The 18,896-nt window shown below is 43.7% G+C and overlaps 2 protein-coding genes across 3 annotated transcripts in view; both read left to right on the forward strand.

Moving 5' to 3' along the window:
• The first annotated feature begins 435 nt into the window (after nt 1–435).
• On the forward strand, nt 436–14,367 carry LOC129821970 (polymerase delta-interacting protein 2-like). 2 transcript variants are annotated; one of them, XM_055879756.1, is made up of 11 exons: nt 436–656; nt 9,342–9,423; nt 9,766–9,863; nt 9,984–10,083; nt 10,194–10,269; nt 10,542–10,649; nt 11,472–11,617; nt 11,998–12,024; nt 12,185–12,310; nt 12,587–12,666; nt 13,058–14,367. In XM_055879756.1, the coding sequence occupies exons 1-11, from the start codon at nt 475–477 to the stop codon at nt 13,170–13,172; spliced, it is 1,140 nt and encodes a 379-aa protein (XP_055735731.1). In that variant the 5' UTR covers nt 436–474; the 3' UTR covers nt 13,173–14,367. The 2 variants fall into 2 exon arrangements, with proteins under 2 accessions (XP_055735731.1, XP_055735732.1); XM_055879757.1 differs by having other exon boundaries at nt 437–656; nt 9,348–9,423.
• A 1,180-nt stretch (nt 14,368–15,547) lies between these two features.
• The window catches only part of LOC129821971 (leucine-rich repeat-containing protein 75A-like), a 29,068-nt gene continuing 25,719 nt past the window's right edge, over nt 15,548–18,896 (forward strand). Inside the window, exon 1 of the mRNA XM_055879758.1 lies at nt 15,548–17,166. Within this exon, the coding sequence (XP_055735733.1) occupies nt 16,912–17,166 (255 nt within the window). The 5' untranslated portion in view covers nt 15,548–16,911. The remainder of the gene's footprint in view (nt 17,167–18,896) is intronic.

Here is an 18,896-nt window from a genome sequence, read left to right on the forward strand (position 1 = left end):
GGCCTAAACTATCATCCCAAATCGTGTGTCAATGCTAAAATTAAACTTTTTAAAGGCCCAGGGCAGTCAAAAAGGTGATATACTTGTGTTTTCTTTACATATTTCCACACTATAAGGTTGGCATAATACTGTGAAATTGTGAACAATTATGATAATGCCCTTTTAGTGGTGGGCTGTTGCGGTGGGATGGAGTTTTGCAGTAAATTCTTTAATAGACCAACAAGAGATTTCCAAACCTCTTTGCCAAAAACAGCTAGTTTTACGTTTTCCACTCCCCTCTAAGAACACCCAATAGACAGTCCTAGTTCAATTCTTACTTGAGAAATTTCTCTTTGATTGTAAGGTACTTTATTGTTACCCAGAAATTATTTGATATTGAGATAAAAACGGCTGCATTGTACCTTTAAATCAACTTTGAAATTCGCACGCTTTTATACACGTGAGCCTCGGCGTTCATGTGCAGAAGTAGGAAAGATGGCTGCTTGTGCAATACGACGAGGGTTTCTGACTGTTGTCAGTAAATACAACAAGAAACACACACATAGAATATTGGGTATTATTGAAGGGAGAAGTGGACTTGAGGTGAAGAGACCCCGGGTACCATGTTTAGCATGTGGATTGCCCAACATTCAGCAGATGAGGTTCATGTCGTCACGGTAAGGGGTACCTTCTAAGCTAACGTGTCCTAGCTAGCTAGCTAATGTAAGTTAGCAAGTTTGTCCACTGTCTTGAATGCTGCATCATTGATGCTGCCAGGCCTCCACTACTTTAGTTGCCGTCGCTAACTATAAGATTGACCGCTAGTTAAGCTAGCTATAGCTACCTGGCTGAGTTTACAAGCAATACACTTAAGTTCTCTCTCTCATACAGTAACGTTACCAGTCAAAAGTTTGGACACCTTCTCGTTCAAGGGTTTTTATTACTATTTTCTACATTGTAGAATAATAGTTAAGACATCAACTATGAAATAATACATATGGAATCATGTAGTAACCAAAAAAAGTGTTAAACCAATCCAAATATATTTGAGATTCTTCAAAGTAGCCACCCTTTGCCTTGATGACAGCATTGCACACTCTTGGCATTATCTCAATCAGCTTCACCTGGAATGATTTTCCAACAGTCTTGAAGGAGTGATTGTGGAGGCCAGGTATTCTGATGCAGCACTCCATCACTCTCCTTCTTGGTCAAATAGTCCTTACACAGTCTGGAGGCGTGTTGGGTCATTGTTCTGTTGAAAAACAAATTATAGTCCCACTAAGCGCAAACCAGATAGGATGCAGTATTGGTGCAGAATGCTGTGGTAGCCATGCTGGTTAAGTGTGCCTTGAATTCTAAATAAATCAGACAGTGTCACCAGCAAATCACCATCACAACTCCTCCTCCATGCTTCAGGGTCGGAACCACATATGCAGAGATTCTGTTCACGTACTCTGCATCTCACAAAGACACGGTGGTTGGAACCAAAAATTTCAAATTCGGAATCATCAGATCAAAGGACAGTTTTCCACCAGTCTAATGTCCATTGCTCATGTTTCCTGGCCCAAGCAAGTCTCTTCTTCTTATTGGTGTCCTTTTTAGTAGTGGTTTGTGTGCAGCAATTTGACCATGAAGGCCTGATTCATGCAGTCTCCTCTGAACAGTTGCTTTTGAGATGTCTGTTACTTGAACTCTGAAGCATTTATTTGAGTTGCAATTTCTGAGGCAGGTAACTCTCTAATGAACTTATCCTCTACAGCAGAGGTAACTCTGGGTCTTCCTTTCCTGTGGCGATCCTCATGAGAGCCAGTTTCATCAAAGCACTGGATGGTTTTTGTAACTGCACTTGAAGAAATGTTCAAAGTTGTTTACATTTTCAGATTAACTGACCTTCATGTCATAAAGTAATGATGGACTGTCGTTTCTCTTTGCTTATTTGAGCTGTTCTTGCCATAATATGGACTTAGTCTTTTACCAAATAGGGCTAGCTTCTGTATAGCACCCCTACCATGTCACAACACAACTGATTGGCTCAAATGCAAATTAACTTTTAAAATTAAATGCATGCCAGGTGACTAACTCATGAAGCTGGTTGAGAGAATGCCAAGTGTGTGCAAAGCTGGCATCAAGGCAAAAGGTGGCTACTTTGAAGAATCTCAAATATAAAATACCCATTTTGATTTGGTTAACACAATTATTTTGCTTACTACATGATAACATATGTTATTTCAAAGTTTGATGTCTTTACTATTCTACAATGTTTAAAATTGTAAAAATAAAGATCTTTGAATGAGTAGGTGTCAACTTTTGACTGGTTGTGTGTAATCGCGCTAGCTAATGTAGGAAAATGAATGCTCTGATAAAGTTAACCATGGTTGCGCAACACTTGGCAAGAAGTCAGCTTGGATAGAAACTTGCAGAACTGAACTTACAGGAAAGTGCCTAGCTATAATATATGATTGGCAGATATGTTGCCTAGAGCAACGAGGATTGTCACATTGCACAAGTTCCTGTTGTCAGACAAATCAATTTGTTTTTAGTAAATCCCAACTTGCATATCAAACAGTGTCAAATGTTGGCACTTTGAGCTTGATAACACACACAGCTTATAGAGCTTAACTTGCAAACAGAGCTGTGCATATTTTCAGTATTCATAGAAACTGTCTCGGAGTCTAGCTATCTACAAGCCATCAGACAGCTGAACACTTGAACTGGACTGATCACCTGCTCTCATTCTCTGCACCTTAGCACACATTCACTCACTCATATACACACACACACACACAGTGCATTCTGAAGGTATTCAGACCCCTTCCCTTTTTCCACATTTTGTTATGTTACAGCCTTATTCAAAAATTGATTTAATTGTTTCTTTCCCACCTAAATCTGGACACAACCCCATAATGACAAAGCAAAAACAGTTAAACATTTTTGTTTGTTGCAAATATGTATGTATGTATGTATATAAGAAATGAAATATCACATTTACATAAGTATTCAGATCCTTTACTCAGTACTTTGTTGAAGCACATTTGGCAGTGATTACAGCCTTGAGTCTTGGGTATGACGCTACAAGCTTGGTACACCTGAATTTGGGGAGTTTCTCCCATTCTTCTCTGCAGATCCTCTCAATCTCTGTCAGATTGGATGGGGAGTGTTGCTGCACAGCTATTTTCAGGTCTCTCCAGATATTTGATTGGGTTCAAGTCTGGGCTCTGGCTGGGCCACTCAAGGACATTCAGAGACCTGTCCCAAAGCCACTCCTGCATTCTTGGCTGTGTGCTGAGGGTCGTTGTCCTGTTGGAGGGTGACCCTTTGCCCCAGTCTGAGGTCCTGAGCACTCTGGAACAGGTTTTCATCAAGGATCTCTCTGTACATTGCTCCATTCATCTTTCCCTCGATCCTGACTACTCTCCCATTCCCTGCCGCTGAAAAATGTCCCCACAACATGATGCTGCCACCACCATGCTTCACGGCAGGGATTGTGTCCAGCTTCCTCCAGACATGATGCTTGGCATTCAGGCCAAAGAGTTCAATCTTGGTTTCATCAGACCAGAGAATCTTCTATCTCATGGTCTGAGAGTCCTTTAGGTGCCTCTTGGCAAACTCGAAGCGGGCTGTCATGAGCATTTTACTGAGGCATGGCTTCCATTTGGCCACTCTACCATAAAGACCTGATTGGTGGAATGCTACGGTGATGGTTGTCCTTCTGGAAGGTTCTTCCATCTTCACAGCGGAACTCTAGAGCTCTGTCAAGAGTGACCATCGGATTCTTGGTCACCTCCCTGACCAAGGTCTTTCTCCCCCGATTGTTCAGTTTGGCCGGGCGGCCAGCTCCAGGTAGAGTCTTGGTGGTTCCAAACTTCTTCCATTTCAGAATGATGGAGACCACTGTGTTCTTGGACATTCAATGCAGACATTTTTTGGTACCCTTCCCCAGATCTGTGCCTCGACACAATCCTGTCTCTGACACTTCCTTCGACCTCATGGCTTGGTTTTTGCTCTGAAAATGCACTGTCAACTGTGGGTCTTTATATAGACAGGTGTGTGCCTTTCCAAATCATGTTCAATCAATTGAATTTACCACAGGTGGACTCCATTCAAGTTGTAGAAACAACTCCAGGATGATCAATGGAAACAGGATGCACCCAAGTCCATTTTAGAATAAGGCTGTAACATAACAAAATCTGGAAAAAGTCAAGGGGTCTGAATACTTTCCGAATTTACTGTTTACTGTACATACATTATACACGCACATAACGGCTGCTGCTACCAGTCTCTTGTTATACTGCACCGAAATCCCTCATTTGTTTAGGAAAAACATATTTTCCCTCGACCCTTGCTCTCTTTACATGTATGCATTGCATGCACAGGACCAATAGGGCCTGACCTATGACCAATTTATTGATGCAATTATGATATGCTTTAACAAACTACAAAACATCGTAACATGTGACAGCTTAATGGATGCTGAGGACTTGACAAATAAACGGGAATGTTTACTGGTTGTTCAGGAGGTGAAGGGGAAGTCGGATGTGTGTAATAATTTTGACTAGTTGTGGAAAATACTGGAGCTCAAGAAAAAGGTAAGTAGCAAGTGCTGCGTGCATATTATGTATGCCAAACGGGTGCTGTTAGATTACAATATAATTTTCCTGACCATTTTGAACTATATAATCAACACTGTATAAACTATAAACATACCAGAGATTCTGTAACATTTTTTTTTTTGTAAAGCCTTTATTACAGCAAAGACTAAAAGCAGTCGCATTCATTCGTGAATGCAATTTCCAAAATGGAATGGTTTATTTATGTACACTAATTATTCAAGGGTCGCATAATTAATTTTATTGTGAAACTAAAATCCTTGATTGCCTTTCAAATCATGAGTGACTCGTATGCTGTGCGACGACATGAACAAGTCCATTTGTGATTGATACACTACTGTAGCCTATAGAAGTATTGAAATGGAGGCCTAAGTAAGTTACGCTATTAAGACTGAACTGGAGGTGTTCTGAGGCCTACAGCTCAACGGTGGTTATACAAGGCTGCTATACTAATGATAACATTATTTTTTATTGTTATTATAATGATCATAATAGTAATAACAATAAGGAGATCAAGAAAAGGGAGGGTTATTATTATTAATATAATTTCTTACAATTTGTAAGTGTAAGCAACGCTAAATAAATGATACCAGAGAGGCTGAAAGTGTAAAGCTTTTATTACAGCATAGCAAAGACAGACACTGCCAAATTTGTGGCTATTAAACAGGCAACAGAAACAGGATCTGTCTTATTTCTGTAGATGTATATGGATAGTTTATGAAGCCAGGTACATTTAACAGTTTGGCTATTGATTATACATACACCTAATTAAATTGGAGTTTCCTCTTAGACAATTAAGGCAAAGACTGTCTTCCCGTGTGCTGCCTCCACCGTATTGTTCTCAACTAGAGGTCGACCGATTTAATCGGAATGGCCGATTTCGAGTTTTCATAACAATCGGAAATCGGTATTTTTGGGCGCCGATTGCATATTTTTTATTTGATTTATTATTTTTTTTTATATACACTGCTCAAAAAAATAAAGGGAACACTTAAACAACACAATGTAACTCCAAGTCAATCACACTTCTGTGAAATCAAACTGTCCACTTAGAAAGCAACACTGATTGACAATAAATTTCACATGCTGTTGTGCAAATGGAATAGACAAAAGGTGGAAATTATAGGCAATTAGCAAGACACCCCCAAAAAAGGAGTGATTGGGCAGGTGGTGATCACAGACCACTTCTCAGTTCCTATGCTTCCTGGCTGATGTTTTGGTCACTTTTGAATGCTGGCGGTGCTCTCACTCTAGTGGTAGCATGAGACGGAGTCTACAACCCACACAAGTGGCTCAGGTAGTGCAGTTCATCCAGAATGGCACATCAATGCGAGCTGTGGCAAAAAAGTTTGCTGTGTCTGTCAGCGTAGTGTCCAGAGCATGGAGGCGCTACCAGGAGACAGGCCAGTACATCAAGAGACGTGGAGGAGGCCGTAGGAGGGCAACAACCCATCAGCAGGACCGCTACCTCCGCCTTTGTGCAAGGAGGAGCACTACCAGCGCCCTGCAAAATGACCTCCAGCAGGCCACAAATGTGCATGTGTCAGCATATGGTCTCACAAGGGGTTTGAGGATCTCATCTCGGTACCTATTGGCAGTCTGGCTACCTCTGGCGAGCACATGGAGGGCTGTGCGGCCCCACAAAGAAATGCCACCCCACACCATGACTGACCCATCGCCAAACCGGTCATGCTGAAGGATGTTGCAGGCAGCAGAACGTTCTCCACGGCGTCTCCAGACTCTGTCACGTCTGTCACATGTGCTCAGTGTGAACCTGCTTTCATCTGTGAAGAGCACAGGGCGCCAGTGGCGAATTTGCCAATCTTGGTGTTCTCTGGCAAATGCCAAACGTCCTGCACGGTGTTGGGCTGTAAGCACAACCCCCACCTGTGGACGTTCGGGCCCTCATACCACCCTCATGGAGTCTGTTTCTGACCGTTTTAGCAGACACATGCACATTTGTGGCCTGCTGGAGGTCATTTTGCAGGGCGCTGGCAGTGCACCACCTTGCTCAAAGGCGGAGGTAGCGGTCCTGCTGCTGGGTTGTTGCCCTCCTACGGCCTCCTCCACGTCTCCTGATGTACTGGCCTGTCTCCTGGTAGCGCCTCCATGCTCTGGACACTACGCTGACAGACACAGCAAACCTTTTTGCCACAGCTCGCATTGATGTGCCATCCGGGATTAACTGCACTACCTGAGCCACTTGTGTGGGTTGTAGACACCGTCTCATGCTACCACTAGAGTGAGAGCACCGCCAGCATTCAAAAGTGACCAAAACATCAGCCAGGAAGCATAGGAACTGAGAAGTGGTCTGTGGTCACCACCTGCAGAATCACTCCTTTATTGGGGGTGTCTTGCTAATTGCCTATAATTTCCACCTTTTTGTCTATTCCATTTGCACAACAGCATGTGAAATTTATTGTCAATCAGTGTTGCTTCCTAAGTGGACAGTTTGATTTCACAGAAGTGTGATTGACTTGGAGTTACATTGTGTTGTTTAAGTGTTCCCTTTATTTTTTTGAGCAGTGTATTAGGTTAAAATAAGTGTTCATTCAGTATTGTTGTAATTGTCATTATTACAAATAAATCAATAAAAAGTCGGCCGATTAATCGGTATCGGCTTTTTTTGGTCCTCCAATCGGTATTGGCGTTAAAATCATAATCGGTCGACCTCTATTCTCAACACCAATATGCTGGGTAATTTAGATTTTATGCACATAGCAACATGGTCTAGGAAAATGCGCCAATTCAGCAGCGCACCAATGTGTTTCAGAACCACGGACAGTGACCGCTATCCAATGCGGGAGAAAGCTCATTTGTTATAAAATATTATTTGCACCATTGTTCTTGCGTAATATAACCATATACAAATTCACAGGCACATCTTAGTGATGGACTGTGCCATTCCCACGGCCTCAACAATGGATTATTTCACGCAGACAGATGCGAATCAGAGGTGTCTAGTACACACTTTTTTCTTTGCTACTGCTCGACTAAAGAAATCTCGGTCCACCAACAGCCTATCGACCAAACAATCAACCAGTCTACTAAATGGGGTCAGCCCTAGCTGCTGGACCAGACCCGAGTGACAACATTTAGTTAACCAGAAGAGCAGCCAGGCTGGTAAACGAATAGATCTATATGTTGGCTAGGCCTTCTGTAAGTCAATAAATGCACTTTATTAGCATAAAATACAGGTGCTATGGGCTGTACTGAGCTGTGGTCGGGTCCACTTGGGTGTATCAGCTGTAGTTCCAGAGACCCGATGACAAACAGGACCTGACCCGAGCGAAAAGTTAGAATTTCGGACCTAGGCCCACTCGGGTGTCAGGTGTCTGGTTTGACCCGTGAAGACCTCGAGTGTAGACCTACATGTACACTAAGCCACTTATCTAGAAAACGTGACATTGGAACACTAGTAGAAAGTTGGCAACATATTTGGCCTATATTAGCTAGTTCACTTTTTGTCTGAGTGGAAGAACGTAGAGAGTTTTGGGCCTATCTGCTGTTGATTATACAAGAGAGCTGGTTTGCTTGAGCCAGCACAGAGTAAATGGGTCCAATTTCCTTTGCGCCCCTCATGCCAAGGGAGTAAACGTGGAGGGCTTGCGTTGACATGGAGCCCAGAAGGTTAGCAATTGGAAGACCGATCCAGCACCAGCTTGTAATTCTGACTTTGTTTATGTAACCCTTTATGTAAGATATTACTGTCCTGTTCTCACCTTTTCTCCATGAATGAGAATTTATTTTTGTTATGATAATCTCCATGAAATGAGGAAACATGTTAACGATCTGACCCTCCATTGTTTTAACAATGTATTTGTTATGGCATTTCACCAGCCTGGTCGTGCTTTCTTGTCAGTGACCAGTATAATAATCCAAGGGACAACCTCTGCCAGTAATCGCTGATGAACATACAAGCCTTCGGGCAGAGCTCTTCCACCTCCATACCTTCTGATAATAATATGGATGTATTGAGGAGCCATGCAATATCACCCCCCCATGTTTTGAAGAATAGATCCATAAATGTATGAATGACTTGAACACAGCCAGCTGTTGCTCCCAGTACCTTGTTGATTATAATTCAGTGAAGAGTCAAAGGGAATGACGAGATTAGACTTGGTATTTATGTTTGTTTGAATTTTGATAAATCGATGTGTGTTTATTCAATCTTGTCTGATTTGTGATTGAGATGAAGCTTTAGTCCAAGGGGGTTGACTAGGACGTGACCCGTGTGTTCCTGTCATCTCAGTGCTCATGTTGTGTATTGTGTGTACTAGGTTCCATTTCTAAGCTGCTGCAACACTTGGCTATTAGAGACTAATGTAGTTATACAGTGTGATGTACAGGTCTACTTGGCTCATTAAAGTTGGACCCAAGGACGATCAGACCTGGACCTGATCATTTAAATTAAATAAAACAAGGGGAACAGTCAGACCCGACTTGACCCGATGACAACCAGACCTAGACCCGTACCCTAACTTTATTTATTTTATTTAACCAGGTAGGCCAGTTGAGAACAAGTTCTCATATACAACTGCGACCTGGCCAAGATAAAGCAAAGCAGACGTACAGTCAATAACACCAGACTTGATTTGGACGAGAGTGACAAAAAATATATTTTTATCAGCCAAGTTGCTCTTCTGGTTAACAAATAGGGTCTGGGTCGGATCTCAGGTGTTCGGGTGGAGCTGTGAACACCTGGTGTGATGTGATTTTGCTCCAGTTTGTCATAGTGTGGCCTGTGTTTGGCAGGAACAGGCCGGAGGGGAAGGTTCTGGAGACGGTGGGAGTGTTTGAGGCGCTGAAGCAGCACGGCAAATATGAAACGGGCCAGGTAAGAGACAGCGCCGTGCAGCTTTACCCACCCAGACCAGAACTATTGGTCCTGGCCTTACCACCTCATAATCGTCTTTTGCCTCACTGTCATAGGCCAAAACATTAGGGGCCGGCTTGATTCCCAGACACAGATTATTCCTAATTTTGGACAAAAAAAAGATTTGTCATTGCGTTTGCTTTTTAGTCTGGGACTATTCATAATCTGTGTCTGGGAAAACCGGTCCTCTGTGAATGGTGGCCCTGTACAATAGTCCTAGGTTTATGTGGTCCGGTGTATGTATACTGTAGTTGACCTTGTCACAAAGTTCTTTCCGACCTCAAGTCTATGTTCTCTCCTCAGCTCTTCCTTCATAGTGTGTTTGGCTACAGAGGGATTGTGTTGTTCCCTTGGCACGCCCGTATCTATGACCGGGATATCATTCCTCCCATGTCTGACAGGTGCGTATCACATCTCTCAGCGGTAGGGCCAGGAGTTTTATTTATTTTGTTGATGTGTGTTCTATGTTGATTTGAATGGGTAATTTGTCTTATTTTTAACACCCATGCTCTGCCCCTCAGCAAGCCAGAGCCTTCTGGTTCTCATGGGTCAAAGGAGGTGAAGGGGAGAACTCATACCTACTACCAGGTCCTCATCGACACGCGGGACTGCCCTCACATAGTACGTTACCGCTGAACACTACCAATGCAATGTTCGCACTGTACATACTGACTCTGCCTAAATGATGACATCTGCCAGTCTTCTAGTTGTTTCTCCTGTTGTGTTGACAGTCTCAGAGGTCTCAGACCGAAGCAGTGACGTTCCTGGCGAACCATGACGACAGCAGAGCCCTCTATGCCATCCCAGGTAAATGACACATGATCTGCTGCTCCCTGGGTAGTACATGGCTACATGCTTTGATTTAGTTTCGAGCAGAACAATTGTCTAGCAGTGTTTAAAATAATAGATTTTTTTGAGTTCTTATCCGCAAATGGCATATATATGTGTGTGTGTGTGTGTGTGTGTGTGTGTATATAATTTTGGCTTCCAGGTGATTTTTGCATCGTTGTACTACTTCTGTCCCTGCCTGCCTCCCTCCTGACTGCCATTCTGCCTGGCTGTGATTGTGTGTGTTTCAGGTCTGGACTATGTGAGTCATGAAGACATCCTGCCCTACAACTCCACAGAGCAGGTCCCCATCCAGCACGAGCTGTTTGAGCGCTTCCTCATGTTCAACCCTGACAAAAGTAAGCGCCAGCCACTCACTGTTTTCCAGTTTCCACGTATCATTTCTTTGTACAGCATAGTATAAACTGAGAGTACAAAACATTAAGAACACTTTCCTAATATTGAGTTGCACCCCCCCTTTGCCTTCAGAACAGTCCCTATTTGTCGGGGCAGGGACTCTACAAGGTGTCGAAAGCGTTCCACAGGGATGCTGGCCCATGTTGACCCTAATGCTTCCCACAGTTGTCAAGTTGGCTGGATGTCCTTTGGGTGGTCGACCATTCTTGATAGACATAGGAAAATGTTGCGTGTGAAAAATCCAGCAGCATTGCAGTTCTTGACACACACCAGTGCGCCTGGCACCTACTACCATCCCTCTATCAAAGGCACTTAAATCTTTTGACTTGCCCATTCTCCCTCGGAATGACACACATACACAATCAATGTCTCAATTGTCTCAGCTTAAAAATCCTTCTTTAACCCGTCTCCTCCCCTTCATCTGATTCATCACTGATTTGAAGTGGATTTAACAAGTGACATCAAGAAGGGATCATAGCTTTCATCTGGATTCACCTGGTCAGTCTGTCGTGGAAAGAGCAGGAGTCCTTCATGTTTTCTAAACTCAGTGTACATTTCCAGTTATTTTTGGGAATATTCACAAATTAACTTCTATAAAGTATACAATTTTTCAGTTTCAAAAAACATTCAGTAGTACTATAAAGTGTTCAGATGTTTTTATTTTACATTCACAGGTACTGTATGTCTAGTATACAATATATCCAGTTATTTTGTGAGCATTCACAAGTGTATACGACTGTAAACCAAGTGTCCTGTGTGTCCAGCCACCCCAGCTCCCCCGTTCAGTGCGAGGGACACTCTGAAGGCATGGCAGGAGAAGAACCATCCCTGGCTGGAGCTGTCCGACGTGCACAGAGAGACGACGGAGAACATCCGGGTCACCGTCATCCCCTTCTACATGGGCATGAGGGTAAGGACGATGTCGCTGTTGGGGCTGTGAGGCTCTTTCTCCAAAAATTGGTCCTCTCATTGCCGCTTCTTTTTATTGCACTGATCTGAAAGAACTGACCTGGTGAAAGCCAGTGTAATGAGTAGCTTCCACCATATTGTTTTCACCTCGAGTCTTTTTCAATCAGTGCAGATGAAGGGGAGGGCAGGTTAAGACATTGAGAGAAAGCCACAGTGTTTTAATTAGGTCAGTTCCTATCAAATAAATAGTATACACGGTACAATGATCTCTTTCAATAATGTTCTGCTCGTCCCTGAGTCCTCCCACTCTGCTGTGTGATTCTTATGATGTGCTTGAATCTACCTGCGCACAAAGAATAAATACAGTATTTTCTTTCTCAGGATGCTCAAAATTCTCATGTGTATTGGGTAAGTTACTTTTTACAATTCCCTGAAAAAGTACAAATAATTTGAACTTTTACCAATGTATGATGTAGGCCTCGTATATCCAGTCGAGGATACAAATGTAGACCGTCAGAACGGCGACATAATGTGTACCAAATTCACCAAAAATGTGTGTCTCTCACAGTGGCGGTACTGCATCCGCCTGGAGAACATGGGCAGTGAGGTGGTGCAACTGAGGGAGAGACACTGGAGGATCTTCAGCCTGTCAGGCACCCTGGAGACGGTCCGGGGACGGGGGGTCGTAGGCCGGGTCGGTAGTACAACCGCCTCCACACAATGGAATTACAAACGCTCAATGGCTGTGTCTGAAACCGTTACTAGCTGGCAAAATACTTGCTTCCTCTGTCCTTGTTTCCTCAATTCCTCTCCAAGCCAATTGGATGAGAGGATCTAAGGTCCCTTCAGGCAACCTCCAATGAGCTTCAAGGGGAACAAGGACAGAGGATGCATGTATGACACAGCCACTCATACAGTATGTTACCTCCACGACTGAGTAGAGGCCATAACCAATTGTTTTTGTCCCCAGGAACCAGTGTTGTCCAAAGAGCAGCCAGCCTTCCAGTACAGCAGCCATGTTTCCCTTCAAGCACCCAGTGGACACATGTGGTAAGTACTTGACAGCTTACCCGTGGCTACTACACACAGTAAAATGACAAAGGAACTGCATTATTAACACGAGTATTGCTGTGGTAAACGTCTTGCTGTAGGTGGTAGAAGCTGTACCAGTAATGCAGGTTCATGGATGACTTATTAAACCAGTTTTGCTATTCGTACCTGGTCCTTGTGGTAAAAAAATAAGCTGGGGAAACAGGAAATACTGATTGACGTTTGAGTGAATCTTGCACAGGTTTACAGACAAGTAAACAATCTTAAACGCAGGGGTAAATGCAAGAGTAACTCAAGCTTTCCGACGTAAAAAATAAATAACGTCAACGACCTTTCTTACATTTAGTACAGAGGTGTGATGGTCAAGATTCTAATGATGCTCTGTGTGCAGGGGAACGTTCCGCATCGAGAGGACGGACGGCTCCCACTTTGATGTGCGCATTCCCCCGTTTTCCCTGGAGAGCAACAAGGACGACAAGGCTCCCCCTGCTGGCTACACCTTCTGAGGCAACGCAGCAGCAGGGCCACGTCCCTCAGGGCAGTCGAACAGCCAAGCCATCCTTAGGAACGGATCAACCCCTTCCTCTGCTGCTACTTCCTCGTTGAGATTAAGAAACGTATTTATTTGAGCACATTGAAATGAGATGTTCAATGAAAAGGGACAAAAAATGGCCTCCCAACACTTGTAGCGAATGAAAACTTGTGCTTTTTACTGGGAAGGAGAAGGACAAGCGATCGGTCACAGAGGTTGTTGCTTGATCGTTCTGCATAGGCAGAATGGCACGGTGAGCACTGATGGTATTTGCATTTATTATTATGATTATTATGAGGAGTGGGAATGAATTATTCCAATTGTTTCTCTCAGCCATAGTCGCTTGACCCAGAGGTAAACGTCTAAAGCCAGGCTCCCTTGGTGTATTTTATTGGTGTTTCTAAATAGTTCAAATCAGCCGACCTGGTGGGAAACCATCGGAAGGACTTTACTAAAGCCAAATAGAACGTGTCCAATAGGAGCCCTACTCTTTTAAGAGACCTCAGTCAAGTCTAGACCTCATGTTGCTCTCTGATGTATAGTATTATGCAAATGACTCTGCTGTGCCTGTTTGGCTTGTCTGTCACTTTGAGCCTCCCTGGTGTGGCCCGTGGTGAAACATGTAGAAAATAGAACCTTGGTTATGTCTCAAATGGCACACTATTCCCTATAAAGTGCACCATATAGGGAATAGGTTGCTGTTTGGGATGTTACCATTGAACGGAACAAGAAAGTGAATACAGGAGAAGTCAGTGAGCTAAGGATGTCGTAGTGACCCCCATTGATGTTACCAACTGTAGGTTTGTCTGAGGGCCGGGTTCAGGAGAGTGATCTGTTTCAGGTAGGAATATCATGCATAGAGCAGACATGGTTCCTCATTCTACATGACGGAGAATCATGGCTGTTCCACACAATGTATTTAGATCTGAACATTTCATATTGTTATTTGACCGTGGTGTGTGTTGGTGAGGGAGGTGTCTGGGAGACTGACTGGGTGCTATGCTGCTCGGGTCTAGTATCCAACCCTTTGAGTCAGCTCTGTGGGTCGAAGTCTTTTTGCCTTGTTAAGGGAAGAAGCAAACCTTTTTGATAGGTGATTTGAAATGACTGTGTGTAATGATGTTCCGTGACAAAGTTGTAAAGAAAAATAAATGTACATTTTAAAGAAATGGTCAGGTATTTACTGTATTGATTAGCAAATGGACAGTGTTTGTCTACCCCAGGGTTTTTCAAACTCAGTCCTCTGGACTCCAAGTGGTGCACGTTGAGTTTGGTTTTGCCCTAGAACTACACAGCTGATTCAATGTATCGTCAAGCTTTGAGAATGAAGGCAAAAACCAAAACGTGCACTCCTTGGACCGAGTTTGGGAAACATGGTCTATCCTTGCAGGAGAGTGGGGCATTTTGGCTGATGGTGTAGCTGAGAAATGGATCTGTGTGCACTCAGCATAAAAGGACACCCCCTCCCCCTCTTACTGGTCATCTAGAAGCCTCATAACTGAAAGAACCAGTTCCATGGTAACCACAAGCAATCACTCAGATTTGAGTTTTTGAAGCTATCACGAGCCGACACTATGAAAATGAATTGAATAGTTTCTAATGCATTTGAATAGGGCAACTAGCTCAGCTGACATAAAGCATATACTGTTACTATAAGTGTCGTTCCTTCCAAGGGAAGGTTAGAGTATAGAAATGGTAAATATTAGCTTATGCTGAACAGTTATGATCACCGAGGGCACACTGCTAGACCAAAACCCCTACAAACATGCCCCCATCTTTCCTGTTGTATCTCTGAGCTGTGATTTGGTTCTTGTGCATCTTGAAATCATATGATTGTGAGGTCCTTATTTTTATTATTGAACATGAAATGTTATTTTATGGCATACTGAATATAATTTTGACTCATTTCAAATCTAACTGATGACAGTGAGTAGTAGCCTATCAGCTGCAGGGATTTATATTCATTTTAAATCGGAGAAATAGGCTACTTACATATTTAGATAAACTACTATACTATAGTTTCATTCTACACTATAATGCTATAAAACAATACTATCGCCCTAAAATAAATATGTAATTCTACGCAGCCAACACTAGAGGTCAATAACGCAATACAATGTTTTGCACTTCATGTAAACAGACCAAAGCTGCAGATTTGTCATTTGAAAGTCTGCAATTACGAGAGTAAAAGTCTCTGAAGTCTTTGCAATGTGCTTAATGTACAAGCCACGGTCATAATGTTATCTAAGTATTTCCATGTCATAGTACTGAGTGTTATTAATTATTATAGGTTATTGTAGGCACTAGAGTACCTCTACATTAGCCCACCCCATCCCCAGATACCGTTCAGAAGAAAAGGCAAAGATATCATGGATGTTGGCCTAGCTATAGTTGCAATATCCTCTTGGCAGGACGTCTTTGTAGTGGGGAGCAGCCTGCCCAACCCATCCCTCAGTGCCAGGACTTGAGGAGAGAAGCGCTCACACGCACTGTACTCACGGCGCCTGCTCTGGTCCGCTCCTTCGACAGTGCGCAGCCTAATTCAGTCCAGACAAGAGACACCCTCGACCAGGTCCCGGACTCTACCTAGGCTACTGCTGAGGCCGTTCGAACAGGACATGCCTCGAAGAGCGAATCATAGAATATAGGACCAACGAATCCAATTCCTTGCAAAGGAAAAGGTTGACATCACATGTGAATTATTTGGAGGCAGAGGTGTATAAACAAACGGAGCAGATAAAGGTGTATACATTACCATGCCCTGTCTCCATCGCCACCACCACATTCGTTTAGCGTCCTTTTCATTTTCTGCACAGACGCAGAATACGTGGAATTATTGATTAAAAGGGAAGAGGATTTCAATGTGGACGGGAGGAGAGGAGACACTCGTGACGCTGACAGTCACATCAATTTAGGAGCGGCCCTTCAGAGGATAGCCGTTTATATGTGAAAGACAGAAATTAAGTCGTCTTCAGGATAGCACTGTGTGCGAGTGCATCCGATCGGAGTTTGCTGGCGATCTGCGGGACTGCTGCTCCCCGTATTTGCGGCCATGCTGCGGGAAGCATCCTCCGAGCTCTTCCCGACTTGAGGGGCTTTTACCAGCCGATTGTTATAACAGTGAATTCGTTAAAATGATTTCGTGGTCTAGAAAACGGCTATTCCCGGGGCTTTTTTGCAATATTTGTTTCATCGTTTGCTAAAGGACTCTGCGCAGAGAGAGCTGATCATATTTCACATAGCTCTGACATTTGTATCCTAACAAAATTGTGTGAAAAACATTTCATTATTTATAGACTATGTTCCGTGAATTGCAGAACAAAAGTTTTGGGTTGTGTCCCGGGTTGAATAGTGTAGCCCTATGGGGTTTTAAGTGTTTCTCTGTTTGTGTTTATAGTAGGCACTCGTAGCAGCCAATTCGCTCAAGCTTATTATGTGAGTTAGGCATTGTATTCAAATCTGAATTAATGTGTTGGATGTTGTTTCCCCTACTGGTATTGCACTCTAACAGCTGGACAGTGTACCATTCACGAGGGGACAGGTGTGTTGTCCAAAGAGTCAGGTGGGGAACGAACCCAGAGGTCCTATCCACTTTAAGCCCTTTATGGGGGGGTTAATGTTTCGTGCAAAAACAAATATTTTTATGCAAGTCAGCCTTGCATGACTGCCTGGGGGAGCAAGTCATTTCGTACAGCAGATTCTAACATCCGAACATGGGCACCAAACAGACCAAAGGTGCCGGGTGCCAAGAGGCTGGGCCCAGCCCACAGCACGGGTGGAAACGGACCCCTACCAAGGAGAGGGGTGACATCTTTACCTCCTTCATGTTGAGGTCAGGGGACCGGCTGAGTCGTGGAGGGTCCCCTCCGCCCTACCAGCGCCGGATAGGCATGATCCAGGAGATGATGCTGATGGCCAAGCAAGGCAAACAGGACAAGGCCACAGAGATGCTGCAGACACTCCGGCAGGTGTGTGTGTGTGTTTATTTGTAAGTGTGTGCGCACGTGTGTTTATGGTATGTTCTTGACCATGTTCCTGTGTGTGTGTGTTTGTATGTGTGTGCGCCTGTGTGTTTGTGCACCTTTGTGCTCGTGTGTTCATGTGTGTGTGTTTGCCTGTGTGTGTGTTTATATGTAAGTGTGTGCGCACATGTGTTTATGGTATGTTCTTGACTATGTTCCTGTGTGTGTGTGTGTGTTTGTATGTGTGTGCGCCTGTGTGTTTGTGCACCTTTGTGCTTGTGTGTTCATGTGTGTGTGCATGTGCGTGCACACGTGTGTTTCATCTACTATAACCCCAAATCCCATGTCAATTCACTGCAAATCCTAGTCTGAGTCTAGCTTACATCAACTCCGTTAAAGTCCTTCACTAGGCCAGGAATACACAGATGGGAGGGAGGTGAGCTTCAGAGGACAGAGGAGGGCAGACAGATGGACTGATACAGCGACAGGTAGAGAGGTGTGATCGTTAGAAAGCTGGATGTGCTTTCTCTCAGTTAGGTCGTGATTAGCCATACCACGGACACGCTGACACCGTGGGCACACCTCACTTTAAGGGACGTACATAACTAGAGGGACTGTCTGTCTCAGTGAGGTGAGTACGTGGATACTAAGGAAGACCAACTCAAACTACACCTCCATTCTATGTCACACCAGGGTCGTGTGTTCACTAGGCACGAAACTGAAGAAAATGGGAAGAAACGGAGAGGTGCTACCTGAACTTGGCCAATATGAAACGGTTGTTGTTATCGTTTTCCGTTGAACAATGTTATGAAATGTTTTGCTTCGGTGTGCCCTGATGAATATGACCCAGAATTGGAATACAGTCAAATGACCAAAGGATATTAGGTCAACTTAGATGACAGATACAGAGAGGGCAAAAAAAGTATTTAGTCAGCCACCAATTGTGCAAGTTCTCCCACTTAAAAAGATGAGAGAGGCCTGTAATTTTCATCATAGGTACACTTCAACTATGACAGACAAAATGAGAAAGAAAAATCCAGAAAATCACATTGTAGGATTTTTAATGAATTTATTTGCAAATTATGGTGGAAAATAAGTATTTGGTCACCTACAAACAAGCAAGATTTCTGGCTCTCACAGACCTGTAACTTCTTCTTTAAGAGGCTCCTCTGTCCTCCACTCGTTACCTGTATTAATGGCACCTGTTTGAACTTATCATTATAAAAGACACCTGTCCACAACCTCAAACAGTCACACTCCAAACTCCACTATGGCCAAGACCAAAGAGCTGTCAAAGGACACCAGAAACAAAATTGTAGACCTGCACCAGGCTGGGAAGACTGAATCTGCAATAGGTAAGCAGCTTGGTTTGAAAAAATCAACTGTGGGAGCAATTATTAGGAAATGGAAGACATACAAGACCACTGATAATCTCCCTCGATCTGGGGCTCCACGCAAGATCTCACCCCGTGGGGTCAAAATGATCACAAGAACGGTGAGCAAAAATCCCAGAACCACACGGGGGGACCTAGTGAATGACCTGCAGAGAGCTGGGACCAAAGTAACAAAGCCTACCATCAGTAACACACTACGCCGCCAGGGACTCAAATCCTGCAGGGCCAGACGTGTACCCCTGCTTAAGCCAGTACATGTCCAGGCCCGTCTGAAGTTTGCTAGAGAGCATTTGGATGATCCAGAAGAAGATTGGGAGAATGTCATATGGTCAGATGAAACCA

This window comes from Salvelinus fontinalis, chromosome 24 (genome assembly GCF_029448725.1).
Source record: "Salvelinus fontinalis isolate EN_2023a chromosome 24, ASM2944872v1, whole genome shotgun sequence".
NCBI lineage: Eukaryota > Metazoa > Chordata > Actinopteri > Salmoniformes > Salmonidae > Salvelinus > Salvelinus fontinalis.

What these genes read in the sequence shown, in the direction of transcription:
- LOC129821970 (XM_055879756.1), top strand. Translation starts at nt 475, where the DNA reads ATGGCTGCTTGTGCAATACGACGAGGGTTTCTGACTGTTGTCAGTAAA. An exon ending in ATGAGGTTCATGTCGTCACG is followed by an intron (nt 657 to 9,341) that starts GTAAGGGGTACC and finishes TGTGTTTGGCAG; the next exon opens with GAACAGGCCGGAGGGGAAGG. An exon ending in AAAATTCTCATGTGTATTGG is followed by an intron (nt 12,025 to 12,184) that starts GTAAGTTACTTT and finishes TGTCTCTCACAG; the next exon opens with TGGCGGTACTGCATCCGCCT.